This window comes from Podarcis melisellensis (genome assembly GCF_964234715.1).
Source record: "Podarcis melisellensis genome assembly, chromosome: 8".
NCBI lineage: Eukaryota > Metazoa > Chordata > Lepidosauria > Squamata > Lacertidae > Podarcis > Podarcis melisellensis.
In genome coordinates, this window is record NC_138540.1 from 84,939,543 (window position 1) to 84,965,971 (window position 26,429).

The 26,429-nt window shown below is 50.2% G+C and overlaps 2 protein-coding genes across 11 annotated transcripts in view; one reads left to right on the forward strand and one right to left on the reverse strand.

Moving 5' to 3' along the window:
* Window positions 1-13,187, forward strand: part of MAP4K1 (mitogen-activated protein kinase kinase kinase kinase 1) — a 65,832-nt gene extending 52,645 nt beyond the window's left edge. For both annotated transcript variants that reach the window (XM_081921987.1, XM_081921986.1), the window contains 10 exons: window positions 721-781; window positions 2,687-2,792; window positions 3,032-3,090; window positions 5,741-5,844; window positions 7,545-7,719; window positions 8,460-8,528; window positions 9,100-9,183; window positions 10,381-10,451; window positions 11,907-11,962; window positions 12,804-13,187. In XM_081921987.1, the coding sequence (XP_081778113.1) occupies window positions 721-781; window positions 2,687-2,792; window positions 3,032-3,090; window positions 5,741-5,844; window positions 7,545-7,719; window positions 8,460-8,528; window positions 9,100-9,183; window positions 10,381-10,451; window positions 11,907-11,962; window positions 12,804-12,873 (855 nt within the window). In that variant the 3' untranslated portion in view covers window positions 12,874-13,187. The remainder of the gene's footprint in view (window positions 1-720; window positions 782-2,686; window positions 2,793-3,031; window positions 3,091-5,740; window positions 5,845-7,544; window positions 7,720-8,459; window positions 8,529-9,099; window positions 9,184-10,380; window positions 10,452-11,906; window positions 11,963-12,803) is intronic.
* Window positions 13,188-14,409: 1,222 nt separating this feature from the next.
* Window positions 14,410-26,429, reverse strand: part of RYR1 (ryanodine receptor 1) — a 213,709-nt gene continuing 201,689 nt past the window's right edge. For all 9 annotated transcript variants that reach the window (XM_081921856.1, XM_081921862.1, XM_081921863.1 and 6 more), the window contains 8 exons: window positions 25,597-25,657; window positions 23,523-23,669; window positions 22,700-22,834; window positions 21,105-21,261; window positions 20,930-20,994; window positions 19,294-19,394; window positions 17,412-17,463; window positions 14,410-15,592 (listed from right to left, as the gene is read on the reverse strand). In XM_081921856.1, the coding sequence (XP_081777982.1) occupies window positions 15,497-15,592; window positions 17,412-17,463; window positions 19,294-19,394; window positions 20,930-20,994; window positions 21,105-21,261; window positions 22,700-22,834; window positions 23,523-23,669; window positions 25,597-25,657 (814 nt within the window). In that variant the 3' untranslated portion in view covers window positions 14,410-15,496. The remainder of the gene's footprint in view (window positions 15,593-17,411; window positions 17,464-19,293; window positions 19,395-20,929; window positions 20,995-21,104; window positions 21,262-22,699; window positions 22,835-23,522; window positions 23,670-25,596; window positions 25,658-26,429) is intronic.

Sequence of the window (26,429 nt, forward strand, 5' to 3'; positions counted from 1 at the left end):
TGGTTTAGAAGACAATTAATAGATCAGTAATAAAAATAACAATTAAAAAATTATAATAATCCAGGTATTAAAAATTGTGGATTTGCATATCTCAGTTGAGGCAAGCATAGACCTGCTTGGCCTCAGTGCTTGGCCTCAGTTTGCTCCATCTGTAAAATGGACACAGTAGGCAGTCAGTTGTCATGATGTTGGTTGAATGGATCAAGTGAAAGCCTTGGAATTTAGGAATAAGTGTGGGTTGAGGCACTCTCACAGAATAACAAAACAGTGAGAACTCGGAGAATCTTCCTGCCCGCTTTCTGATGAGGCTTTCTGACCATTTGACGTCCTTGATGTACATTTCATTAAAACAGCCTTGTACTTTTATCTCCATAAAACCATAGAAATTCATTTAGAATAAATTATAATACAACTATAAACTCTTTAAGACGATCGCTGAAACAGACACTTAAGAATAAACTACACTTAAAAACCAGCCAACACTTGGCAGTGTGGGATAAAAACTGCATAGCTACAAAAACCCACCCAAGGGCACTCTGCAGTCTTGAAAACGCCTGAGCCAGAGAACTAAAAACCAACAGCAAACGAGCCTGGCAAACTTGGGAGAGAGAACCAGGTGAGAGGAGCCAGCACCAAAAAGGTCCCGCTAAATAGTTTTCATGTTCCGTTTCCCATATCCTGACCCCTGTTTCTTCTCTCCCTCTTCCATCCCTGCCACAGCTCTATCACAACCGCACAACTTGGGTTTACTGCATTGGGAACGTGCTCATGTCGCTTTCTGGTGAGTTGATCCCTGCAGGATGAAGAGTGGGTGAATAAAGTAGAAAGCCAAGTCACAGCGGAATGGAGAGGGATAAGGGAAGCGCTCTGGGTGTGCAGAGAGGAAGGCTTTGCAGGGCAGAGGGCTGGATGGGCAAGACCAGTTTAGATGCCTGCAAGTGTGAAATATACTCGGAGTTGAGAGTGGATTTCATGCTCTTTATTCAGCTCATAGTGGTGAGGAGGAATGGAAGTTCCCCCAGAATGTCTGCTTTATATACATTATTTACACAATAGGCCCCACGTGATTGGCTAATTCTGGAATTCTCCTGTAGGCCAATCGGGTTGCGGATTCACTTCCATCTGGAGCTGGATTGGGTGGCTCCTGTGGACTAATCAGATTGCTGCATTCTGGATCCTATTGTTCTAGGACCAATCAGACTGCTGCATTCTGAATCCTATTGTTCTAGGACCAATCGGACTGCTGCATTTTGGATCCTATTGTTCTAGGACCAATCAGACTGCTGCATTCTGGATCCTATTGTTCTAGGACCAATCAGACTGCTGCATTCTGAATCCTATTGTTCTAGGACCAATCAGACTGCTGCATTCTGAATCCTATTGTTCTAGGACCAATCAGACTGCTGCATTCTGAATCCTATTCAACTCAGTACATAACAAAGTGTTAGGATAAAACTCAGGTGGGGCTCGGGGACAGTGTGGCCCATGCCTGGCTGAATTCTAGTAAAACATCCTCAGCACCATTAATAACTGAAGAACTTTGCTGGATCAGACCAAAAGAGACCTTTCTAGTTTTCTCATAGTGGCCACCAAGATGTAGCAAATAATCATTTCTTCTTTATTTGCTTATTTTGCAAATGCAAAAACTGCATTACAACCCGAGACCACAGGATAAAAATTAATCACACACGAAATAAGAATTCAAAAACACAACCAAGTCGTCCCTGCAGATGCACAGTTAAAAGATTTCACAAACGGCTACCTGATGCCTCTGTGGATGCAGTCTTAAAACAAAAATAAATAAATAAATCATCAGCCGGTTGCCTGAACTTCATGATGCAGGGCACCTGCCTGATTTCTAATCCTTTCCTGCCCAGATAAACTGCCTCTGAGCTTGGAGGCTCTGTTGGGCCACCTTGACTGAAAGCTGCAGACAGGCCACTCCTAGTTAGCTTGCTCTTGGGAATACCATCTGCAAGGCCTGAATGGAGTAACTATCCACACCCTTGGAGGATTACCATATTTTTCACTCCATAAGACGCACCTAGTTTTTAGAGGGGGAATGCAAGAAAAAAAACTTCTTTAAAGGGAGCACTGAGCAGACCCTGTATGCATCCCAGGCTCTGCTTGGCGCTCCCTTTCATGAGCCGTGTGGAGCGTGTGTGCGGCGCTTGCAGGCTTTTCCCCAAAGAGGGAGAAAGGCAGACCATCACTGACAGGCTGTCTTTCTCCCTCCTTGGGGAAATGTCCCCAAGAGCTGCACACATGTTCCATGTGGCTCTTTAAAGGGAGCGCGGCTCTTGGGGGCTTTTCTGGGAGGTGGGGGGAGCTCTGTCCCTTCCCTCTGTCCCTTCTCCCACCTCCCGCAAAAGCCAGGGATAGCCCCGCGAAGTCTTTGCAGGGCACGGGGATGAAGGCGCCCCGTGCCCTGCAAAGACTTCGCGCAGCTAAGCCAGAAGCTAGAACAACTAGAGGGAGCACTGTACAGCGCTCCCTCTAGCCGTTCTGGCTTCTGGGATAGCTGTGCAGCCTGCATTCGCTCCATAAGCCGCACACACATTTCCCCTTACTTTTTAGGAGGGGAAAGGTGCTTCTTATAGAGCGAAAAATACGGTATGCCCGCTTGAAGCAGCAGTGACACTGATCCTTTTTTCTTTCCTTGCCCTCCTCCTCCCCCTCTAACCAGGCAAGGCCCCCCAACTCTTCTCCCACAACTTGCCAGGCCTGTATGAGCAGAGCCGCCGAGACCAGCGCCCCGGGATCTACATTTCCCCCCACCGGCTACTCCCAAGGTAACCCACGCCAAGAACTGTGGGACAAGGGCGAGGAGGAGTGCGAGTGCATGTGAGAACGGTTCTCCTTTTGCTCTGGCTCCATCAGCTCAGTATGAGGGTGCCAAGTTCTTTTTCTGGCAGTGCAAATCCTCATTTCAAAAGAGTCCCTGCTGTCATCTCTGGCTCACCATTTGCCACTTCCCACACCTGCCCATCATGGCCAGCCGACCATCAATCCTTCTTTCCTCCTTCCTCAGGAAAAACATCGTCACCACCAAGATCCCGGATACAAAGGGGTGCCAAAAATGTTGCACAGGTGAGTGCCATTCCTGACCTGCAGGGGGAAGCAGAGCTCTCATTCTCACACCCCAACCCTTCATGGTCAGGTTCATTGTCTGGGCTCACGAAATCACACCTATGGGAATTTTGAACGAATCCAGAATAAGCGTGGAGGTAGGGCTACCATTTACAGAGAGCGGAAAAATCCAGACACAAAACTTACTGAGTTGTGTGGGGTTTTTTGGGGGGGGGTCCAAGTTGTTGAGTATGCTGGTCAGTAATCGCAGAGTTCAAAGTTGGAGATAACTCTCTATTAGCAAAAACACGATCTCCACAGACTATAGCTGTCAACCATCCCTTATCTGGCGGGAAAGTCCCTTATCTCCCAGCGCTGTGTCCCGCCGCTGTCCCTTATAGATGATGTCCCTTAAATTTCCTGGTTTCAAAGGAAGCAGCTCCTCTCCCTCCCTCCCTGCCAGGGAGGAGGGAGGCTCCAGCTGTGTTGCTTGGCTGCGTTGCTCACCCAATAAGGAGTCTAAGAACGACTGGGGGATGGAGCTTGCATGCCTTGTGCCAGTCAAATCGGCCGCGTTGCTTGGGGACTCACCTTTGCTCAGTGCTTCCCAGCGGAGAGGTGATGGTGGTTTTCCTTGCTGCATCCCCTTTGCCGGGTTGCTGCGCTGTGGGAACCACCGCTTGAGGTTTCGTTTGGCTGCTGGCTGGGCTTTCTGCCTTTGGCTGGGAAGGGCTCAGAAGTTAAACATACCTGTGCTCTGAAAATCCCTTATTTTGGCTGCTGATCCCTTATTTTTGAGGCTGCTGGTCCCTTATTTTCAAATCTGTAAGTTGATAGCTAGCTATGCCACGGACCTATTTGAGTTTCAGGCCTAATGAGCAGAGCTGCTCATTGCCGATGGTCTTACTCCATGAAAATCAGTTGCCGAGACTGTAAGTCCCTGCCTCTCCACAGCCGCCTAAGTCTCCTCCTTTCCAGGGCTTTTCCCATGCAATTGGAGACTGTGCCTGCTTTCAGCCAGCCAACCTCTCCTCTTCCCTTTTCATACCTTTCCTGGTTTTGGGAGACAATTCTGGACTTCTCTCTGCCACAGACGCTCCCTGCCCATTAAGCCCTGTCCCTTCTTCAGCTTCCGACATTTCCTCCTCCCAGTCTTCTCCCTCCGACCACTCATTGTGGTCTCCATCCCCATTGTTCTGCCCGGATGCTGAGGTCCAGCGCCGAGGGCCTTCTGGCAGTTCCCTCATTGCGAGAAGCAGAGTTACAGGGAACCAGGCAGAGGGTCTTCTTGGTGGTGGCACCTGCCCTGTGGAAAGCCCTCCTTTATGTCAAAGAGATAAAAAATCTACCTGACATTTAGAAGACGTCTAAACTGTTCAGGGAAGTTTTTAATGTGTGACATTTTAATGTATTTTTAATCTTTGTTGGAAGCTGCCCAGAGTGGCTGGGGAAACCAGGGCGGGGTAAAAATAATAATTTATTATTGACATGAGCCAACAGTGTGACGCGGCAGCTAAAAAAGCCAATGCAATTCTGGGCTGCATCAATAGGAGTATAGCATCTAGATCAAGGGAAGTAATAGTGCCACTGTATTCTGCTCTGGTCAGACCTCACCTGGAGTACTGTGTCCAGTTCTGGGCACCACAGTTCAAGAAGGACACTGACAAACTGGAACGTGTCCAGAGGAGGGCAACCAAAATGGTCAAAGGCCTGGAAACGATGCCTTATGAGGAACGGCTAAGGGAGCTGGGCATGTTTAGCCTGGAGAAGAGGAGGTTAAGGGGTGATATGATAGCCATGTTCAAATATATAAAAGGATGTCACATAGAGGAGGGAGAAAGGTTGTTTTCTGCTGCTCCAGAGAAGCGGACACGGAGCAATGGATCCAAACGACAAGAAAGAAGATTCCTCCTAAACATTAGGAAGAACTTCCTGACAGTAAGAGCTGTTCGACAGTGGTGGAGTCTCCTTCTTTGGAGGTCTTTAAGCAGAGGCTTGACAACCATATGTCAGGAGTGCTCTGATGGTGTTTCCTGCTTGGCAGGGGGTTGGACTCGATGGCCCTTGGGGTCTCTTCCAACTCTATGATTCTATGATTCTATGATTATTATTGTTATTATTGTCACTCCCTGGCTCTGAGCCTTCTTCCCTTGGGTGTTCCCCAGCTGGTTCCTCCCACTATTCCTCTGCATTCTGGATGTCAGGGAACTGCCATCGGAGCCAGAGGCGGAGGGAAGGCTCCAGAGGGATGCCGGAGAGGGTCCCAGCAGGGAGAGAGGCAGCCCATCTGCAGGGGAAGGAAATCAGCGTAACACCGGTGGAGAAGGGGGGCAGATGGGGGAATCGGCGAGGGGGCTCCAGGACTCCTCGCCGGAGACCAGTGGGGAGAGCACGGGTCCTCCGCCGCCCACACCCTCCCTGCGCAGAAGACTTCCGCGCAGGGAGAGTAGGCGTAGACTTGGCGTCAAAGAACTTCTTTGCTGGAAGAAGTTCAAGAAACGCCCACTGACGGATTCTGCTAGCGACTGAAACAGCCACGAAGTGAAGGGCTGTCCAGACAGAAAGGGATTAACCAGGTAACCTAGCCAGGAGTGGCGGCAACTTACGCACGAGCAACCCCTATAACCATTACAGCACAATTCCCAGACAGCCTGTTTCTCTTTTCTTGCAGCCAGGAATGCACAGACCGGCTGCTACTACCTCTGTGGAGCGCTGGAGGCAGGTGTGGTGTTATTGCAATGGTATGAGCCCATGCAGAAGTTCATGCTGGTCAAGGTAAGGGCCTTTACCTCTACGAGAGGGAAGAGAAGGCGCAGTGAATGCTTTATGGCACCAGCGGAAGCCATGCCAGCTTCTGACCGGATCCCAGAATGCCCTGTTCTTTGGTCTGCGAATCAGCTGCCTCCTACGAGAGCTTGGGACCAAAAACCAAGCGCCCTGATTATGATCAGCAGGGTGTTATGGTAGGGTTACCAGACGTCCCCGTTTCCCAGGGACAGTCCCCGGATTTGTGAACAAGTCCCCGGACCAATTCCATCCTTGGAATGTCCCCGGATTTCATCTAAAGTCCCCAGGAAACGCAGTCTCAGCAGCCTGGAGCAGTTGGCTCTGGCTGGCTTCAGGAGCTGCTGGGAAGTCCCCAAATGATGGTGGTGCAGGGGCTCTAAGATGCAGCTTCCGGGATGCCTCCACCTTCCCTGACCCCCACACCTAAGCTGTGAAGGGAGGCTTCATGCTGCCTATTGGAGCAGCCTCCCAACTCTTACTTGCCTGCAAGCAAACAGGAGGGGGCAGGGATCTCTCAGTTAGGCAACGGGAAGCCTCCCTTCCCAGCAGAGGGATCCCCACCCCCTCCTGCTTGCACGCAAGTAGGAATGGGATTGGGGCTGCTCTGATGGGAAGGGAGGCATCGCACTGCCTGAGTCTCACTGCCGCCTCTGCTCATGGCCCTCCTTCTCCGCCTTCCATGCCTGACCCACCGCGCACCGCTTCCCCACCACCACCGAAGAACCAACAACTCAGGGGCTGTCCAGGATCATGGAGACAGAAGCCTCGGAGGAAGGGGAAACGTGGCAATTTCCCCATTGCTTTTTATATCGGTCCTGGAGGTTTTGCTGAATATGATTAGAAGGGACTGGTTGGTTAAAGGTATACAGGTCGGAGCCAAACAGTACAAACTGAGAGCATTTGCAGACGACTTAGTATTGACGCTACAGGAGCCAGAATCTAGTACCAAAAGGGTTTTAGAACTAATTCAAGAATTTGGTCAAGTGGCAGGATTTAAACTGAACAAGTTAAAAACTAAGGTTTTAGAGAAAAAATTAACACCGATTGAAAGAGAGAGGTTTCAGAATGAGACAGGCCTAACTGTGGTTAAGAAAGTGAAATACCTGGGGATTAACATGACAGCTAAAAATGGGAACTTATTTAAAGATAATTATGAAAAATGTTGGACGGAAGTGAAAAAAGACTTAGAAATTTGGTCGAACTTGAAGCTTTCACTGTTGGGTCATATTGCTGTGATAAAAATGAATGTATTGCCTAGAATGCTGTTTTCGTTTCAAACATTGCAAATTGTGGACAAGATGGACTGTTTCAAGAAGTGGCAGAGAGATATTTCTAGATTTGTCTGGCAGGGCAAGAAGCCCAGAATAAAATTTAAGATATTAACTGATGCAAAGGAAAGGGGTGGATTTGCCCTGCCAGACTTTAAACTTTACTATGAATCAGCAGCATTCTTAATAAATATCCTTTAAAAGAAAAAGAAACGTGGTGGTTGAGGTCAAGGCGGCGGCCGCCCCTGTGCCACCACCATCGCTGCAGCATCAACATCCCAAACATAGTGTTTATTTATTTTATTTAAAGTGTCCCCGGATTCATTGAAAAAAATCTGGTAACCTTAGTTGGCTTCTACGATCGCAGCCACTATTCATGGCTTGCAGGCTTGTCCAAGTACCCTTCCCTTCCTTTGCCAGTATTTCGACTTCCCACTGCCCTCGCCGCTTCCGGTCTTTGAGATGCTGACGTCCCCCAATGAGGAGTACCCGGTGGTCTGTATCGGAGTGACCAAGGGCCCCCCAGGACAGGCAGTCCAGTTCCAGATCATCAACCTCAATTCCCTCACTTCCTGGTTCATCGATGACGGCAGCAGTAAGAGCACTTGCAAGTGTGTGTGTTTGCAAAAGCATCAGGCTGCAGGGATGTCCAGAGCTGGAGGGTCTGTATTCTAATCCAGAATGGGTGTAGCCAGGAATTTTGTTGGGGGGTGGGGCAGAAGAAGAAGAAGAAGAAGAGTTTGGATTTGATATCCCGCCTTTCACTCCCTTTAAGGAGTCTCAAAGCGGCTAACATTCTCCTTTCTCTTCCTCCCCCACAACAAACACTCTGTGAGGTGAGTGAGGCTGAGAGACTTCACAGAAGTGTGACTGGCCCAAGGTCACCCAGCAGCTGCAGGTGGAGGAGCGGAGACGCGAACCCGGTTCCCCAGATTAGGAGACTACCGCTCTTAACCACTACACCACACTGGCACACTGGCAGCCAAAGTTGTGGAGCTTTCCTTGGGAAATTGCGGGGGGAAATAAATAGGAAATTGCAGGAGTCAGGCTTTTGCTGGGCGGAGTGGGTGGGTGCGGAACCCCAGATAATTGAGTATTTTCGATGCTTTTCAATAATATTTGTGGATCCAGGGCCCCCCCTCTCCGGCTATGCCCATTCCCAGAGAACAAGAACTGGGAGCGGGGGGGGTGTGCTTTGCCGACCAAGCAAAAGCAGGTCTGGCTGCCTTGAAACAGGGGGAAACCTTAGCACCTGACGATTTAGAGGAGGTAGAAATGAACACCGAACTCAAAATGCCCTATATTTTTTATTGTTATAAACACGTTTCTCAACAGAACCTTTGTGTACTGGCCCGGTCCAGGTGACGCAGCTGGACAGCAAGACGGTGATGGTTCTGATGAACAGTAAGTACAGAGAGAGGAGGCGGTTGGTGGGTCGGCAGAGTGTCGCCTTTGTGCTTTCTTGCAGGCACCAAAACGATCTGGGAGCAGTCGCCGAGACCACATAACACCGGTCTTGGAAAAACCTACATTGGCTCCCAGTACGTTTCCGAGCACAATTCAAAGTGTTGGTGCTGACCTTGAAAGCCCTAAATGGCCTCAAAGGCCCAATATACCTGAAGGAGCGTCTCCACCCCCATCGTTCTGCCCGGAAACTGAGGTCCAGCGCCGAGGGCCTTCTGGCGGTTCCCTCGCTGTGAGAAGCCAAGTTACAGGGAACCAGGCAGAGGGCCTTCTCGGTAGTGGCACCCACCCTGTGGAACACCCTCCCACCAGATGTCTAGGAGAACAACAACTACCAGACTTTTAGACGACATCTGAAGGCAGCCCTGTTCAGGGAAGCTTTTAATGTTTGAGGCGTTACTGTATTTTGATATTGTGTTGGAAGCCGCCCAGAGTGGCCGGGGAAGCCCAGCCAGATGGGCGTGGTATAAATAATAAATTATTATTATTGTTGTTGTTGTTGTTTCCCCAGGGAGTGTCCGGTTTGTCAGCCTCGGAGGCGCACTGCTTCCGTGCCCCCCAGAACTCGCCTTTGACGTGGCGGTGGAGTCAGTCGGTGGGTCCCTTCCGCCTGCCCTCTCCAGCCCGCCCCTCTGCTTGTTCCGCTACACCTGGAGCCTGTGTTCTCCTCTCCTTCTTTTCCAAGTTGTTTCTGAGTGGGTCCCAGAGAAGGTTGCGTTTCGGGGTTCTGATACCAACAGCTTTGGTTTCCCCCAGAGCGTCTTGGTGGCAGCTGTTAACTGGAGGGCTAAACGATTTATTTTCCCCCAACCTGCTGTCCCATCATTCCTGTTCTCTGTTTGGGGTGGTGTGTGTTCTGTGGCTTGATCGCTGCGCAAGATATTGCGCTAGGTTAAGCTTTGGGGGCCCCTTTTAGCTTGAGGATGTTAGTGCTACTTCGAAAGAATTTCCTCCTGACTCCAGAGAAAGCTGTGTTAACGGAGAAATCTGAGGGCTCCCTTGGACGAAAAACAAGGACACCAGCCAGGAATACCAGAGCAAAACAGCAGCCAGTAGGCTTGGTCTTGATTGAAGACTGTCGCGACAGGACTCCCACCTGCCACCAGGTGGAACAAGATGGAAGCCCCAAACAAAAGAGCCCCCAAACTTTTATTAGCTGCTCATCCCCATGTTACACCCCCCCAAACTACATCACGGTTACATCATGAAAGGGGAGGTCTGGTGGCAGTAATCTGAGCATCCTGGACCCTGCCCCATGGTTCTCCTTGCCCTCCACCAAACACTCACCAAGTGTAACAAAAGAGATATTTACATTTCCCTGTTTCCCAGCCATGTTAATCACACCCTTTTGTCTTCATCTGGGTTTGTTATTTCTGGAATGACTACCTGTCTGGCACTCAGGTATCAGGATGCCAGGGATTATCACTCCGGCAGAGGGGCTGCTGAGTAGCTGAGCTCACGTCTATGTGAATTTCTGAAGTTTTCCCAGTGAGCCAGTGCATAGATGCATTTATCAGTGAATTCTTACATTTGGTATCGTGCAGCAAAGGCCCTTGGAATAGTTAGGAAGAAGCTGTGATGAAGTGTTTTGTGGGGACAAATCACAAAAGTCACAAACCCGATTGTGCTAGTTTGGGTAGTGGGCTGCGTGTGCATGATATCTGCTGGAGGGGCAACACCCCCCCAACCTATACAGCTGCATCTCCAAGCCCAGTGTGAGGCATCCCAAGTGAAATTGGGGAAGGCGACTGCGGCGGACTCTGAATTCACTTTTGCCTCTTTCTCTTCACAGCGGTGGTGCGGAACTGTGTGCACGCCTTTTGGTGTCATGGCGTGCAGATGTGGCCTCTTGGATCAGGACAGGTACAGAGGGATCCCTCTTTCCAGCATTGTGGCAGAGCTGGGCTTCTTGGGAGACCAGGCCAAAGGCCCATAGAGGGGCGGAGAATTCCTCACTTCCCGCAGTCTCAAACCCCTTCTTCCCGTTTTCTTGTCAGGCCAAGGTGCTAAGTGGGTTCTTAATTCCTCTTTCTGGAACCCTCCATCTACTGCCCTCCCCTGTTGTTGCTCCCTCTACTTCTTTTTTTTTGCAGAAATGAGAGTAAATCAAGCAACCAAGCAACCGCCAACCTTGCAGGTTGTGCTTGCAGAACAGTTTCCAGCTCAGTAGCCGCTCTTCCCTTCTCCCAGCCCCTTTACCCTGCTTGTAGCAGCAGAATAGCCCTCTTATCTGCATCCAGGGTGTGCCCCCGTTTTCCTACCCCAGAGGTGTAAGATCAGGGGTAGGCAACCTAAGGCCCGGGGGCTGGATGCGGCCCAATCGCCTTCTCAGTTTGGCCCATGGACGGTCCAGGAATCAGTGTGTTTTTACATGAGTAGAATGTGTTCTTTTATTTAAAATGCATCTCTGGGTTATTTGTGAGGCATAGGAATTCGTTCATTATTATTTTTCAAAATATAGCCCGGCCCACCACATGGTCTGAGGGACGGTGGGCCAGCCCACGGCTGAAAAAGGTTGCTGACCCCTGTATAAGATGTTTGGCACGAGGCTAAAGGGGTTGGGGGCTGGTTGCTGCTTCCTAAGCGAACTTAGACTGGATCCCTTTGTTACCCTTCTGCTAGCAGTCTGAGACCTTTCTGCTCAGACAGGCCTTTGAAAAACCAAGGAGAAGATAATGCCGACCGCTGGGCTGCCATCAAGGCACACTAGATTTTAATTGCTGGTTCTAAATGGGTTCTGGTGAATTTTAATTATTGTTTTTAAACTGGTTTTTCTTTTATTACATTTCAAATTTTGCAATGATGTTTTTGAATGGTGCAAGTCGCCTTGAATCCCAGCTTGGGGGAAAGATGGGAAACAATGAATGTTAGAAGGATGTTGGAATGAAGCTATGTGGTTTTAGCAGAAATGTTATAAAGGTTTAGGAAAAAAACAGACTGTTAATTGGTGAAAGGAGGGAAAGTAAAGTTACATTATATTAAGATAAATTACAGGACAAAAATTGGAAAAGATGGAAAGGATTTGCTGAAATAGTTAACCGAATTAGAATACAAAAAAGGGAGGTGTGAGGAGGTCAAGGAAACAAGCAAATGAAAGATAAGTTATGGGAAGGTTTGATGTGTTTTTTAATTGTTTCTATTTTTCTGTTTTTTTGTTTTTTCTTATTGTGATGTGCTGTTTCGTTTTTGTTTAATATGGAGTTTTTATTTTTATTTTTACTTTTAAAACTTTAATAAATATTATTTTCAAAAAAAAAAAAGGGAAACAAATACATTAAATAATAATAATAATCCTGACACAACCCCATTACTCCTCAGTTGCAACAAGAGGTGCAGGATCAGCGGTGGACTTTCCGTTCAATAGGAACCTCCAGGTAGGTTTCAGAAGGATCCAATTTTATCTGTATATAGCAGAGAAGCAATGACAACCACCACCTAGGTTTGGGACCCCAATGTGCCTTTGGGCATCTTGGCACTTTGCTTTGTACCCTTGGCACCCATCAAAGTCCCCATGCCCCTTCCGGTTCTATTTAATTTTTCATTAAAAAAATGACTGGTTTTGTGGTTGGGAACATTGCCCCTCTTTCTTGGGGCCGCCACATTTTTTCATCTGTGTTGAAAAATGAGGTGTTGAAATGTGTTGAAAATGATGTTTTCATCATTTGTGTTGTGGGGTGGGGTGTCCATTGAATTTGAGCATCACCAGTGTTTATTCTGTGCCACGGGTATTCTGGAGTCTTTATCCAGGTCTGCCCCGATTCAGAAAACCTTCCTAGACTTACTGGGCTCCCTGAGCAGCTGTGCCAGCCCATCTGGGAGGGTGTACCCCACGATCTTGGGCAGGTTCACGCAAGGAACCTCAGTCTGCAGCCCCGTGTGATGGCAGAAGCCTCCTGCCCCCTCAAAAAGACCACCATCCAAACAGCCGCTCACCTGTGCCCTGTGCCAGTGTGGTGTAGTGGTTAAGAGCGACAGACTCGTAATCTGGTGAACCGGGTTCGCGTCTCCGCTCCTCCACATGCAGCTGCTGGGCGACCTTGGGCCAGTCACACTTCTCTGAAGTCTCTCAGCCCCACACACCTCACAGAGTGTTTGTTGTGGGGGAGGAAGGGAAAGGAGAATGTTAGCCGCTTTGAGACTCCTGAAGGGGAGTGATAAAGCGGGATATCAAATCCAAACTCTTCTTCTTCTTCTTCTTCTTCCATCTTCTGCCAGCACCGTCGTGTTAGAGACCCGGCCTGTGGGCGATCCGAACTCTGCCAGCAACCTCTACGTGGCAGAATGACACTTGCCCCCCTGTCCTGCCTACAAGTGGAGCATGTGCGCCAAAAACGCCCCCTGCCACCCTCTCCCTGTCTCTGAACCTCACAGGCATGGGGAGCCTTAAAGGAGGAGATATGGGGTGAGTGTGTGAGAGGAGCCAGCCTGCCTCAGGACTGGTCCTCAAGGGCCGCTTAGTGTTGTGTCGTTCAGGAACACTGGGCCTGAATTGTGGCCCCCTTCCCAACAGGCACAGCGCGACACACCAATCTCCTGGTTTCATGGGTCTTCCTTTTACGTATCACACCATGCCAGTAAAAAAGCATTTTTTTAAAAAAAGCCTTTGTTTGTTGCTTTCCTCGGAGCGGGCGCAGTGCAAGGAAAACAACTGGGGAGCCCCGGAGTACCATGAAATATGAGCCAACCATGTCGGGAGGCCCTTCGTTTGAGGGTGGGTGAGGGGACTGGGAGGGCTGGTGCAAGGAGTCTGTATTCGGGCTGGTCAGTGACAGGCGTTGCCCTTTGAGGGCCGATTCACAGTGGCGTAGCGTGGGGGGTGCAGGGGGGGCCGGCCGCACCAGGTGCAACATCTGGGGGTTAGGGTTAGGGGGCGCAAATCCACGGGTTAGGGGGCACAAATTACTTGCCTTGCCCCGGGTGCTGACAACCCACGCTACACCACTGCCGATTCAGGCTGCACCTCTGAACCAAATCAGGAACTGGGAATGCCAATCGGGAAGTGAGAAGCAGGAACTGACACCAGCCTTGTGCAGCTCGGAAAGACAGGGAGAGGTTGCATGTGTGTTTGTGGCTGTCCGTCCTGGGGTTGCAGACCTCAAGTCTGACCTGAAATCTCCAGGTTTGCCTAACCCTCTCCAGGTGGAGGACTTGACTCTCTAGGGTGGTGAGAGTGCCAATAATAATAACAACGTAATAATTAAGAAGACTGTGCATGCAGCTTGCAAGACCCCTGACCATTAGGTCCAGTCGTGGCCGACTCTGGGGTTGCGGCGCTCATCTCACTTTATTGGCTGAGGGAGCTGGCGTACAACTTCTGGGTCATGTGGCCAGCACGACTAAGCCACTTCTGGCGAACCAGAGCAGCGCACGGAAACGCCGTTTACCTTCCCGCCAGAGTCGTACCTATTTATCTACTTGCACTTTGACGTGCTTTCGAAATGCTAGGTTGGCAGGAGCAGGGACCGAGCAATGGGAGCTCACCCCGTTGCAGGGATTCGAACCACCGACCTTCTGATCGGCAAGTCCTAGGCTCTGTGGTTTAACCCACAGCACCTCCCGTGTCCCTCAGACGGGCAGGAGCCAGCTGCAAATTATAGCATAGACACTCAGGGTGGGGTTGGGGGTGTCTTTCCTCCTCCACCTCCGTCTCCAAAGCCACCTCTATCTCTAGGGCCTCCTCACCCCATGGCATCATCGGGGGCTACCCCCTAGATCTCAGGGCGTGGGATGCTCCTGACCTGGCAACCCAGGTGTTAGAAACCAGGTGTTGCTGGAAAGGCATTTCGTTGGCTGCACACAAGGAAGACACGCACTCGTCGGCCAGTTGCAGCAATCTATGGTTTTTATTGGCAGGGAACCAAGCTGGCCTGGTGAGGGGCAGGGGAGAGGACAGAGTGGCAACCCCCTGCCCACCCCCCAGTAACAGGCCTGGCTTGTTTTGGCACTGGCAGTAGACATGGAGGGTAACAGGATGGATCCGGGCAGGAGGGGAAAGGGGCCACCGCTTCCAGGAGAGGAGTGCGATGCACAATCAAATTCTGGTGCCCCCCGGCTTCCCCCCCCTAATGCCCACTCACACACAACACACACTGGGGTAGAGTTTCTAGGGTGCCTCCCCCAGCTCCATTGGCACAGAGGAGCCCAGGCACCCCACAAACCATAAATAGCACGAGCCCCACAAATGAGACACAGATTTAAGGGGAGGGCAACACAGCAAGGGGCACGGAAGCAGGAGGGGGCTGCGTTGCTGGCAAACCCCCACCCCCCATGTTTGGGAACCTGGAACAGGGTGCCCACACCTCCCTCTCTCCCTCCTGCACTCACAAGCTTGCAGCGCCCCCGCCTGATTGCTAGACAACTGACAGACAGCAGCAAAATAACTCTCCTTCTCCTCAACCTCCTCGTGAATCTAAAACAGCATTTGGCTCCCCCCCCCCACCCCAAAAAAAGGCCCTCCCCTCTTGGCTTGGGGAAAGAGTCCATAAAAGGCACTTGAAAGTGGGGGAGCCCTTTGACCCTAGAAGGGAAGTATTGCATGGACACCCCCACGGGACGGGAAATGGGTGGGAAGAGTTACTGGCCGGGTGCGGAACTCTTGGCGGCCCCGGGTGCAAGCCGGCACGCGCAGCCCTGAGCCAGCGGATTGCTTTCTTTCTCCAAAGGGCAGGGATCCTCGCCGGGTCTGGAGGGAGCCAGGCCTGGCTGCAAAAGGGGGGGTTGGGGGGATATAAAGGTGGTGGCAGGGCGGGCAAGGATCAGGTGTGCCACTCCCACCACCCCCAGTCTGGGGCACCATCGCTGCTGCCTCCCTCCCCCTCGCCGCGGGCAGGGGGGGGAAGAGGGCGAGGGAAGGCGGGTGGGCCCAGAGCGGGTGCCTCCTTCGGGGCACAGGGCATGGAAGGGGGCCTTTAGCCAAGCTGGTCTTCATATTGCTTGCGGAAACAGTCGCCGGCTGGAAAGAAGTCCCAGCTCCGCTCCTGGTACATCTTCCAGACGTAGGACTCCTGTAGGAAGAGGAAGAGGCTGCTGAGATGGACTAAGACAAGGGCAGGCAAACTAAGGCCCGGGGACCGGATCCGGCCCAATCGCCTTCTCAATCCGGCCCACGGACGGTCCGGGAATCAGCGTGTTTTTATATGAGTAGAATGTGCCCGTTTCCAACAAATTGTAATAGCACCATACATTCCCTTTGACTCTGCCGAGTCGCGACCCCCCTCCCTCCCCACGACTGGTATATTTATCCTCTTTCCATCACGCACATCATTCTCATATTAGTACTATTATACACTGGAGGTATTATGCCAATCCTGCTAGTGTCTTGACCTCTTTACAATTCTTCTTTAAATATTCGATAAATTTACTCCAGTTATTTTGGTATCTTTGATCTCCCTGGTCCCGGATCCTCCCTGACAGTTTGGCAAGTTCTGCATATTCTGTCAACTTCGCCTGCCACTCCTGAATAGTTGGTATATCTTGTACTTTCCCTTCTGGCCCAAAGATGGTTTTTTTAAAAAAAATATTATTTATTTATACAACATCTCTGGGTGATTTGTGGGGCATAGGAATTTGTTCATTCCCCCCCAAAAAAATATAGTCTGGCTCCCCCACAAAGTCTGAGGAACAGTGTATCGGCCCACTGCTGAAAAAGTTTGCTGACCCCTGGACTAAGAGAAAGGGCAGCATCCCTGCTGGGGAAACAGCCAAAAACCAATGGGGAGGGGGGCTATTTAAGAATAAATTATTATTATTAATAATACCCCACCCATCTGGCTGGGTTTCCCCAGCCACTATGGGTGGCTTCCAACAAAGTATTAAAATACAGTGGTCTGTTAAACATTAAAAGCTTCCCTGAACAGGGCTGCCTTCAGATGTCTTCTAAAACTCTGGTAGTTGTTCTTCTCTTTGACATCTGGTAAGAGGGCGTTCCACAAGGCAGGTGCCACCACCGAAAAGGCCCTCTGCCTGGTTCCCTGTAACTTGGCTTCTCGCAGTGAGGGAACCGCCAGAAGGCCCTCGGCTCTGGACCTCAGTGTCCGGGCAGAACGATGGAGGTGGAGACACTCTTTCAGGTATACCGGACCGAGGCCGTTTAGGGCTTTAAAGGTCAGCACCAACACTTTGAATTGTTCTTGGAAACGTACTGGGAGCCAATGCAGGTCTCTCAGGACTGGTGTTATGTGGTCCTGGCAGCCACTCCCAGTCACCAGTCTAGCTGCCGCATTCTGGATTAGTTGTAGTTTCTGGGTCACCTTCAAAGGTAGCCCCACATAGAACGCAACGCATTGCAGTAGTCCAAGCGGGAGATAACTAGAGCATGCACCACTCTGGCGAGACAGTCCGCGGGCAGGTAGGGTCTCAGCCTGCGTACCAGATGGAGCTGGTAGACAGCCGCCCTGGACACAGAATTAACCTGCGCCTCTATGGACAGCTGTGAGTCCAAAATGACTTAACAATATTATTCTCCTTTAAATCTATATCTTATCCGAATTAACTTCCCTCCACCCCTCTTCTGGCAGCCCTTTAATATTTAATGCTGTATTGTTTTTAACACTTGATTGGGAGCTGCCCAGAGTGGCTGGAGAAACTCAGCCAGATGGGCGGGGTATAAATAATAAATGATGATGATGATGATGATGATGATGTTTAAGATATTTGGAAAAAAAATAATAAAAATTGTTGGGAGAAACACTGGGGGTCCAAATAGGGGCCTGAGGTCCAGACAGAGAGGGCCTGGGTTCTCCCACCAACCCTTCCTTAAAGTGACAGGTGCCTGTCACTTCTCCCCTACCTCCACTTCTGGTAAGATTAGGGCTTCCCCCTCACCTGGCCAGTGTGCTCTGTTTCATCCTTGTTGATGAGATACATGAGGAAGAACCTGTAGAGGGAAGAGAGGCAGAAAGCAATGAGGTCAGAGGCAGGGCTACAGAGGTCTTCAAGCAGCCTCTTCTCAACCTTGGGTCCCCAGGTGTAGTTGGACTACAAATCCCACCATCCCTATCTGCCCGGGCCAGTGGCCAGGGATGATGGGAGTTGTAGTCCAATGATGTCTGAGGATCCCGGTTGGAGAAAGGTTGCCTTTAGTCCATTGCTTTGGGGAATTGGCAGGCCCTGTGCTAGGAAAAGAGCCCCCCAAATCTCTCTGTCCTTCCGTGCCAGGAATGCAGGTTGAGTAAATCTTGGCTCCCAGCTGAGAGATCGGCAGCCCCTTTGCCACGCTTGCAGCTGCAGCGCCCGGGGAATAGGAAGCGTTTCCGGAGAGGCTGCTTCATGACTGATAAGGGCTGCTGTCTGCATGCGGGACTTTTCTTGACCAGCACAGGGAAGGGGATGTTGGCGGAAGGATAGTTTGTCAGTACGCTTCCTGTGCTCCCAGTTTCAGCTTCCCTGTGACACCCGTCCCCATTCTGCTTGCCAAACAGACGTTCCTGTTTCTTCCCACGCGCGTTGTGCAAGTTCACGCAGGCATAGCCATCACTTGATGAGTGCAACGTCAAGGGATGTGCTGCACATACGAAATACCTGTGGCAGGTGGCTTCTGTACCATCTCAAGCGCAACTCTTCTCTCTCTCTCTCTCTCTCTCTCTCTCTCTCTCTCTCTCTCTCTCTCTGTGTGTGTGTGTGTGGTCGGGGCATTCCATGAGACACACCTGCATGTGTGAATTCGCCCTTTAAAACAGCCCCCAGCCCCCCATGCTTCTCACATTATGCCTGTCAAGGAGAACCAGAACTGCAGCTACTGAGCTTGGAGGGGCCTCTGTCTCTGACTAGGGAGGTAAGAAGGCCTCATTCTGCATTGCACCCTGCGCTTGTCAGCTGTAGCAAAACGTCCACTGCAGTTTGTCTTCTGCCAAAAACGATGTTATTTATCTTGTGGTGAAATGAGGCAATTTGTGAAACTGAAATAATAAATTGTGTTGCAATTGTGGAAGATAACTATGCATGACTGCTAGTTTGTGCATAAAGGGGTAAAGGATCATAGAATTGTATTGCTAGATAGAAGCAGCTAGGTCAAATCCCTTCACCTCCAGAGAGGGAAGAAGTGAAACTTTTCTACTTCCTCTCTCTCTCTCTCTCTCTCTCTCTCTCTCCTCTCTCCTCTCTATTTCTATCTCTCCCTCCCTCCCTCCCTCCCTCCCTTGAATTGAAAAGGATGTATGTGAGCTTGCTACCCAAGAATATTCTGCCTGTGTTTCTTCTTGCGGCTGCATGGAACGATGCATGTATCAGACCTATGAATCTGTGAGTAAAGCATTTAAAACTTACTTAGCAGTATGTGGTCTGTTCCATGTGAAATGGATAGAAAGAGGGGAGCGTTGCAAACGGGACAAGAAAGGTCTAACAACTTATATTCCTACCACTTCTCTGTGCTGCTTATATTTGTGAGTTGAATACTCTGCTCCTGGGGCTCCCTGCATTTTGAATCCAGGCCCCCAGCTAATTCTTTTAGCTGTTCCCCCACACTTGGGTCCACATGGATTTTCTCCACAGTTATTCCACCCCATTAATTGCAATGCGTAGGATGCTCAACACAAACAGGGCACGGGAAATGCAACCGATTGCACAATGTTTGTGGATCGAAGGCAACAACAACTAGCTCAATGTCTGTTCTGGGATGAATCAGTGAACAGTGAAGAGAATTTTCCCTTCCGCTTCCAGTTTGGTTGGAATCCCCTGAACATTCCCGCTTCCCCAGCCAGCTGCTCACATGTAATTTGCCAAGTTGTGCTCCTCCAGCGTGTGGGTCTCAAAGCCGTGCGGCGTCGTGTCAAAATAGTCACTGCCGATTCCACAGATGAAACATTTGGTCTGCCAGGATGGAAGCAACAGAGTGAGAAGACGGTGAAGGCGAAGAGGGAGCTAGGGTCCTGTCTCTCCACAATGGATCAAGCCAACCCCAACCCCAACTGCAGCCACAGAATCACAGAATCCGAGAGTTGGAAGGGATCCTGAGGATCCTGTAACCAACCCCCTGCACTCCAGGAATGTGCAACTGTCCCTTACGGGGAATCAAACCTGTGACCTTGGTGTTATCAGCACCATGCTCTAACCCAGGGTGGCCAACTCTCAAGAGACTGCAATCTCAGAATTAAAAACTGGCAGTGATCTACCCCAGTATTTTGGGGGTTCAGCTTAAACTTGTTGAGTTTTTTTTTAAGGAGGAGAATAGCCCCATTTTTTTAGGTGTTAAAAAAAAGCTTTTTTGGGGGAGGAAGTTCCATTTTGGGGGAACAGAGGCAAGGGACAAAGGGGTAAAGTCACTCACAGCTCTGTCTTCCCTTCCAGAAATCATACAACAGGGCGGGGCGAGGGGACGGGGCAGGAGTCAGTTTTAGCCACGCTAAGGAAAGGGAGCCAGAGATCGGCCGCAATCTACCAAAACCTCGCGGGGATCTACCAGTAGATCGCGATCCACCTGCTGGACATCCCTGCTCTAACCCATGGGCAGGCGAACTAAGGCCCGGGGGCCGGATCTAGCCCAATCGCCTTCTAAATATGGCCCATGGATGGTCAGCATGTTTTTACACGAGTAAAATGCGTCCTTTTATTTAAAATGCATCTCTGGGATATTTGTGGGGCCTGCCTGGTGTTTTTACACGAGTAGAATGTGTGCTATTATTTAAAATGCATCTCTGAGTTATTTGTGGGGCACAGGAATTCGTTCATTATTTTTTTTCAAAATATAGTCCGGCTCCCCACAAAGTCTGAGGGACGGTGGACCAGCCCATGGCTTAAAAAGTTTGTTAACCCCTGCTCTAACCAGCTGAGCTGTCCCTCTATGTTTCCATGCATCAAACCCCTCCCTCCCGCAGTGTGAAGATTATCAGGAGTCCCCAGAGTTGACCATGTTTGTGTTCCCTCCCAGGAAAACGAAAAAGAAAAGGCATTTTACTTTTGGAGATATATGCAGTTTATATACAGTGGTACCTCAGGTTAAGTACTTAATTCGTTCCGGAGGTCTGTTCTTAACCTGAAACTGTTCTTAACCTGAAGCACCACTTTAGCTAATGGGGCCTCCTGCTGCCACTGCGTTGGTGGAGCACGATTTCTGTTCTCATCCTGAAGCAAAGTTCTTAACCCAAGGTACTATTTCTGGGTTAGCGGAGTCTGTAACCTGAAGCGTATGTAACCTGAGGTACCACTGTACTTATGTAAAGTATATTTTTGTCATGGCTGTTTGGCGTGGATTCCCCAGTCCCTCCCTACAAAATACCTGGTCATGGATCAGGGAGCCTCCCCGATAGACAACCTTCTCTGTGATAACTTTCTGCTTGAAGTCACCGACTCGCCCCCCACCCTCCTATGGCTGGGAATGGAGGAGAGGAAGGAGGAGACCAGCTTACCTCCATGTCCTCCTTCACCTGCTCCTGCTGGTCTCTCAGCTCCCCAAAGGCGTCAATGATCAAACCTGGTGGACAGGAAGTCATAAAGGTAGGAAGACAGAGTTCAGGAGCCCTGGCGCAGACTCCGCCCCACACCCCCATGGGACATAATAACCGTGACCCGCACGGGACCTACCTTGGATGATGGCCAGCAGGATGACGATGACAAAGAAGAAGAAGGTGATGTCGAAGATGACGCGGTAAAGCTCGTACTCGTCACCTGCCGGGTCCTCGATCTCGTCACCGATGCCCCCGCCAGCACGCACCCCCACGTACATGTGAAACAGGTAACACTGTGGAGGAGAGGAGGGAAGAGGGAGGGAGAGGCTCAGGGGGCACTGCATACACAAGGCTTCAGCATCATTGCTCTTTCACATATAATTTATTATTAAATTTTCTGTTTTACAATTTAAACATCCTTAAAACACCCTTCTTCTCTTTCCATGGTTCATTTTACATATCATAATTCCCTGCATATTTTACAGAAACTATACCATTCAGCACTCCATTATAACATCCTTCATAACTTATTTACACTGTTGAATTTATCTTAATAAAGCGTTTTCAGCCGTACACTGTTATTTCCCATATATTTCATAAATGGTTTCCAATCTTCTCTAAACCTATGTTCTTCTTGTTCTCTGTGTTAAGTCTGCAAGCTGCACATATCCTGTCAACTTAAGCTGCCACACTTCTTTGGTTAGGACCTCGCTCGTTTTCCATTTTGGGGCTAACAGAACATGGGCCGCAGTATAAATAACCTTTTTTGACACCTGGGGATTTCAGTTTGAATTATCTCCAACAGAAAAGACTCTGGTTTTTTTGAGAAAGTGCTTTTAAACACCCCCCCAATTCATTATGGATCATTTCCCAATACTCTTTTACCCTTTTACAAGTCCACCACATATGAAAGAATGTTCCCTAAGATAAGAGGCAGCATTTCTGACCGTGTCACCTTGGCAACCTGGAAAACTATATTACACTTTCCTCTCTCCTGGGTACTAATGGAGGAGTCGTCCCATATGAATCTGCCCCCTCCCGATCTGGCATTTCCAGAAAGACTTGAACCCCCAGGATCTGTTTCTTAAACATTAAGTACTGGCCCCTCCCCACTTGGGGACAGTGGCAGTCTGACGTTCACCCTGCTCTTGGAACAAGAGTTCCAGTTACAGATAGGTAGCCGTGTTGGTCTGCCATAGTCAAAACAAAAAAAAATTCCTTCCAGTAGCACCTTAAAGACCAACTAAGTTAGTTCTTGGTATGAGCTTTTGTGTGCATGCACACTTCTTCAGATACACTTCTTCAGGTGTATCTGAAGAAGTGTGCATGCACACGAAAGCTCATACCAAGAACTAACTTAGTTGGTCTTTAAGGTGCTACTGGAAGGAATTTTTTTTGTTGGAACAAGAGATGTGTGGACACTGAGACGCTCTTCGCACCCTCCGCTTGAGCTTCCCTGAACATTCCTGCCCTCCCAAATTTCGCCGGCTTTAGGAAAAAGTCGGCGGCGTCTGTTGGGAGTCAAAATGGTTCTCCTATTGTATACAGTCAAAATGGTTCTCCTATTGTATCAGCAGCCTGCTGCACCTTCTTGACCAGAAGTGATGGCAGAGCCCAGGGAACGTGGGTGGTCGCCGTAAGAAGCAAAGCCGCTTTCCAACAGAATTAAGTCCGGGGTGGGTGGGTGGAACAAAGCCAAAAAAACACGGGGAGCCTCTGTCCTTGTCTTACCGTCATCATGTCGTCACATTTCATGTCAGGCTCATCTTCGTCCTCGCTCTTGTTGTAGAACTTGCGGAAAAAGTTGAAGGCGACCACGGTGTAGAGGTAGACGACCACCGCCAGGAGCCCCACTGTCATTAGCAGCTGGGGGAGAAAGAGGTCACACGTGTGAAAGGAGGCCCATTATCATGCAGCAAATGCTGCCCCGGATGTCATACTGGTTGGACACGGAGGAATGGGGGGGAGGAACCAGATGGGGGACCCCCAAGGGAAAAAGGCTCAGAGCCCAGGGGGTGGTGGTGGGGCAAGGATGAGTGGTCAGAGGGAGAAGAGGGAGCAGACTGGGGGGAGGAGGTGTCGGAAACGGAAGAGGTAACAGAGCTTAGTGAGCGGGAAGAGGTGGTGGCAGAGAGCAGTCCAGAAGTAGAGGCAGAAGCAGAGGCTGGAGAGGAGGGAGGGGCAAGAAGCAGAGCTGAGTCAGGCTGGTGAAGAAGTCAGGGAGTCTCCCTCTCCTGCCGCGATCAGCTCTGCTCCCCGCTACTCTCCCAGAACCAGGAGAGGCATGAATTGCGAGGAGCAAAGGCAGGTACACAGGTGCAGTCTCAGATTGCTTGGGAAGGGACTCAGGTGAGGAGGAGACTTAGGTAGCTGTGGGGAATGACGTTCAGTCTTAATGGTTGTGTAATCGGCTTTTCCAGATGTGAAACCCTAATTTAGGCATTACACAGTATATAAATAAATAACAGTGAAGAAGGTGAAGGTGTGGGAGGGGTGCATACCATGAGCCAGGGTGGCCCCCCCATTTGATGTGAGCGCCCCACAGCCCCGCTACCTGTTTGCCGTTGTGGGTGACGGACGAGAGGATGGTCCTTAGGGTCTTGACGCCCATGGCGATGTCCAGGAGGTGGGAGGCGAAGAAGAAGTTGTTGTAGTGGCCGAGAACGGACATCACCATGTACCAGAAGAGGTACAGGAAGGACTGCAGGGGGGAGAGACATGGATGGGTTGTGACAGAGGCAGGATGGAGAGCGAGGGCACAGCGGGACGCCCACGTTGGGGGAAAGGGGTGGAAGGTTTTGATGCCGTTCTCTCAGCTTGGCAGATGCAGGGCTGCAGCATCAGGTGGCTCCCAGCCCACGGGCCACCCCACCAGCCACTCCTACTCTACTGCTAGTTCACGAGGCCAAAGATGATCACAGGTGAGTACCATCCACTAAGAATAGGGCTTGGAAGGATGCCCCACTGAAGGTGGGATTTGGCCTGTGTTCTCCCCACTTGCTAATCTCTGACCTGAAAACCTACCGTTGACCAGGACTTTACTTGGTTGGGTGGGGGGTATTGTTTTTGTTCATTACAATGGTACGCATTTTTGTGTTTTTATATTGTAAAGTGCCCTGTGACCTTCGGATGGAGGATCGTAAACAAACAAATGGTCGATCCTGGCCAGCCAAATGCACGTGCAGAACTCCACAACATCAGTACAGTGGTGCCCTGCAAGACGAATGCCTCGCAAGACGAAAAACCCGCTAGACGAAAGGGTTTTCCATTTTTCGATGCGCTTCACAAGACGAATTTCCCTATGGGCTTGCTTTCGTCTTGCGAGTCTTGCGATTTTTTTCGCTTTCCTGCCCTTTTTCTAAGCCGCTAAGCCACTAATAGCCTTTTAGCCGCTAAGCCGCTAAGCCTTTAATAGCCGCTATGCCACTAAACCGCTAATAGCGCTAAGCCGCTAAGCCGCTAATAGGGTTGCTTCGCAAGACGGAAAAAACGCTAGACGAAGAGACTCGCAGAACGGATTATTTTCGTCTTGCGAGGCACCACTGTATCTAAGTCAACTAGATAATTCATTAGTTTTATTCTGATTCAGTTATTCTGGTTTTCAAGCAATTTAGACATCCAGGCGCTTTTCGTTTTTACAGAAAGAAACGGGCAGTAGATGCAAGGGCGGAGGAAGGGTGGTGCATTGGGAGTGAGTCGCCCTGGGTGTCACCACTGAGGGGAATGACAAAATGGCAAGCGCCAATCACCACGGGGCCTGCAGCGCGCCCGAGCCACGCATCTCTCCTGGGAGTGACGCAGAGGCTTGGGTGCCCACAGGCTCCGCAATCCCCCAAGCAGTCTGTCCGCCTCTCCCTCAGCTGTAGGGCGGCTGAGTGGGAAGAGGCAGGCAGACTCCTCAGAGGCCCTGCAGAGCATCCTGCCTCAGTTTGCCCCACCGTTGTGGGTGGCTGGCCACACCCCCGGGAGCAGGGCACATGTACTGCCTCAGGCACCCAATCTGCTTGCTCCGCCACTGAGTAGATGAGCGCAGGATAGAGAGGTGTATGCAGCCTTTTCGTTGCAAGTATGAGGTCTAGAATTTCTGCTTGTGTCTTTTTAGGGGAGAACTAGGATTCTCTGGGGACGCAGGTGGCGCTGTGGGTTAAAGAGCCTAGGACTTGCCGATCGGATTGCTCGGTCCCTGCTCCTGCCAACCTAGCAGTTGAAAAGCACACCAGTGCAAGTAGATAAATAGGTACCACTCTGGCGGGGAGGTAAACAGCGTTTCCATGCACTACTCTGGTTCACCAGAAGTGGCTTAGTCATGCTGACCACATGACCCGGAAGCGCCGCAACCCCAGAGTCGGCCACGACTGGACCTAATGGTCAGGGATCCTCTTTACCTTTACCTATGATTCTCTGGGCACTGAATTATGTTGAACTCTCTTAGAAAACATGTAGAGATAGGGAATTCCCCTAGCAGGCGAAGCCCTCACATCTCCTCCAGCTTACAGTGGGGATTGTGCTGGTCTGAATGGCCTCCCCCCCTTTACCCAGTGTTTGCCAGGCTGTGGCACCAATTGGCATAAATATTGAACGGTTGAACCTCCTGCCCCCCAGCTCTCTAACTGCATCTTCTCACTCACGTTGTCAGTGAAGATCACTCCAAATTTCCAGACCTTGTACTTGATGTCAATAGAGGTAATCCTATCAGGAGGGAAAGGGAGGATAAGGAGGAAGCTCTGTGCAAGTGTGCATGTAAATTCATACGTTCTGTTTTGTTGCGCGCATCCCAAAGGGCCCGTCCACCCTTCCCCTTGTCCCACGCTTAGGAATCATAGAATCATAGAGTTGGAAGAGACCACAAGGGCCATCGAGTCCAACCCCCTGCCAAGCAGGAAACACCATCAGAGCACTCCTGACATATGGTTGTCAAGCCTCTGCTTAAAGACCTCCAAAGAAGGAGACTCCACCACACTCCTTGGCAGCAAATTCCACTGTCAAACAGCTCTTACGGTCAGGAAGTTCTTCCTAATGTTTAGGTGGAATCTTCTTTCTTGTAGTTTGGATCCATTGCTCCGTGTCCGCTTCTCTGGAGCAGCAGAAAACAACCTTTCTCCCTCCTCTATGTGACATCCTTTTATATATTTGAACATGGCTATCATATCACCCCTTAACCTCCTCTTCTCCAGGCTAAACATGCCCAGCTCCCTTAGCCGTTCCTCATAAGGCATCGTTTCCAGGCCTTTGACCATTTTGGTTGCCCTCCTCTGGACACGTTCCAGTTTGTCAGTGTCCTTCTTGAACTGTGGTGCCCAGAACTGGACACAGTACTCCAGGTGAGGTCTGACCAGAGCAGAATACAGTGGCACTATTACTTCCCTTGATCTAGATGCTATACTCCTATTGATGCAGCCCAGAATTGCATTGGCTTTTTTAGCTGCCGCGTCACACTGTTGGCTCATGTCAAGTTTGTGGT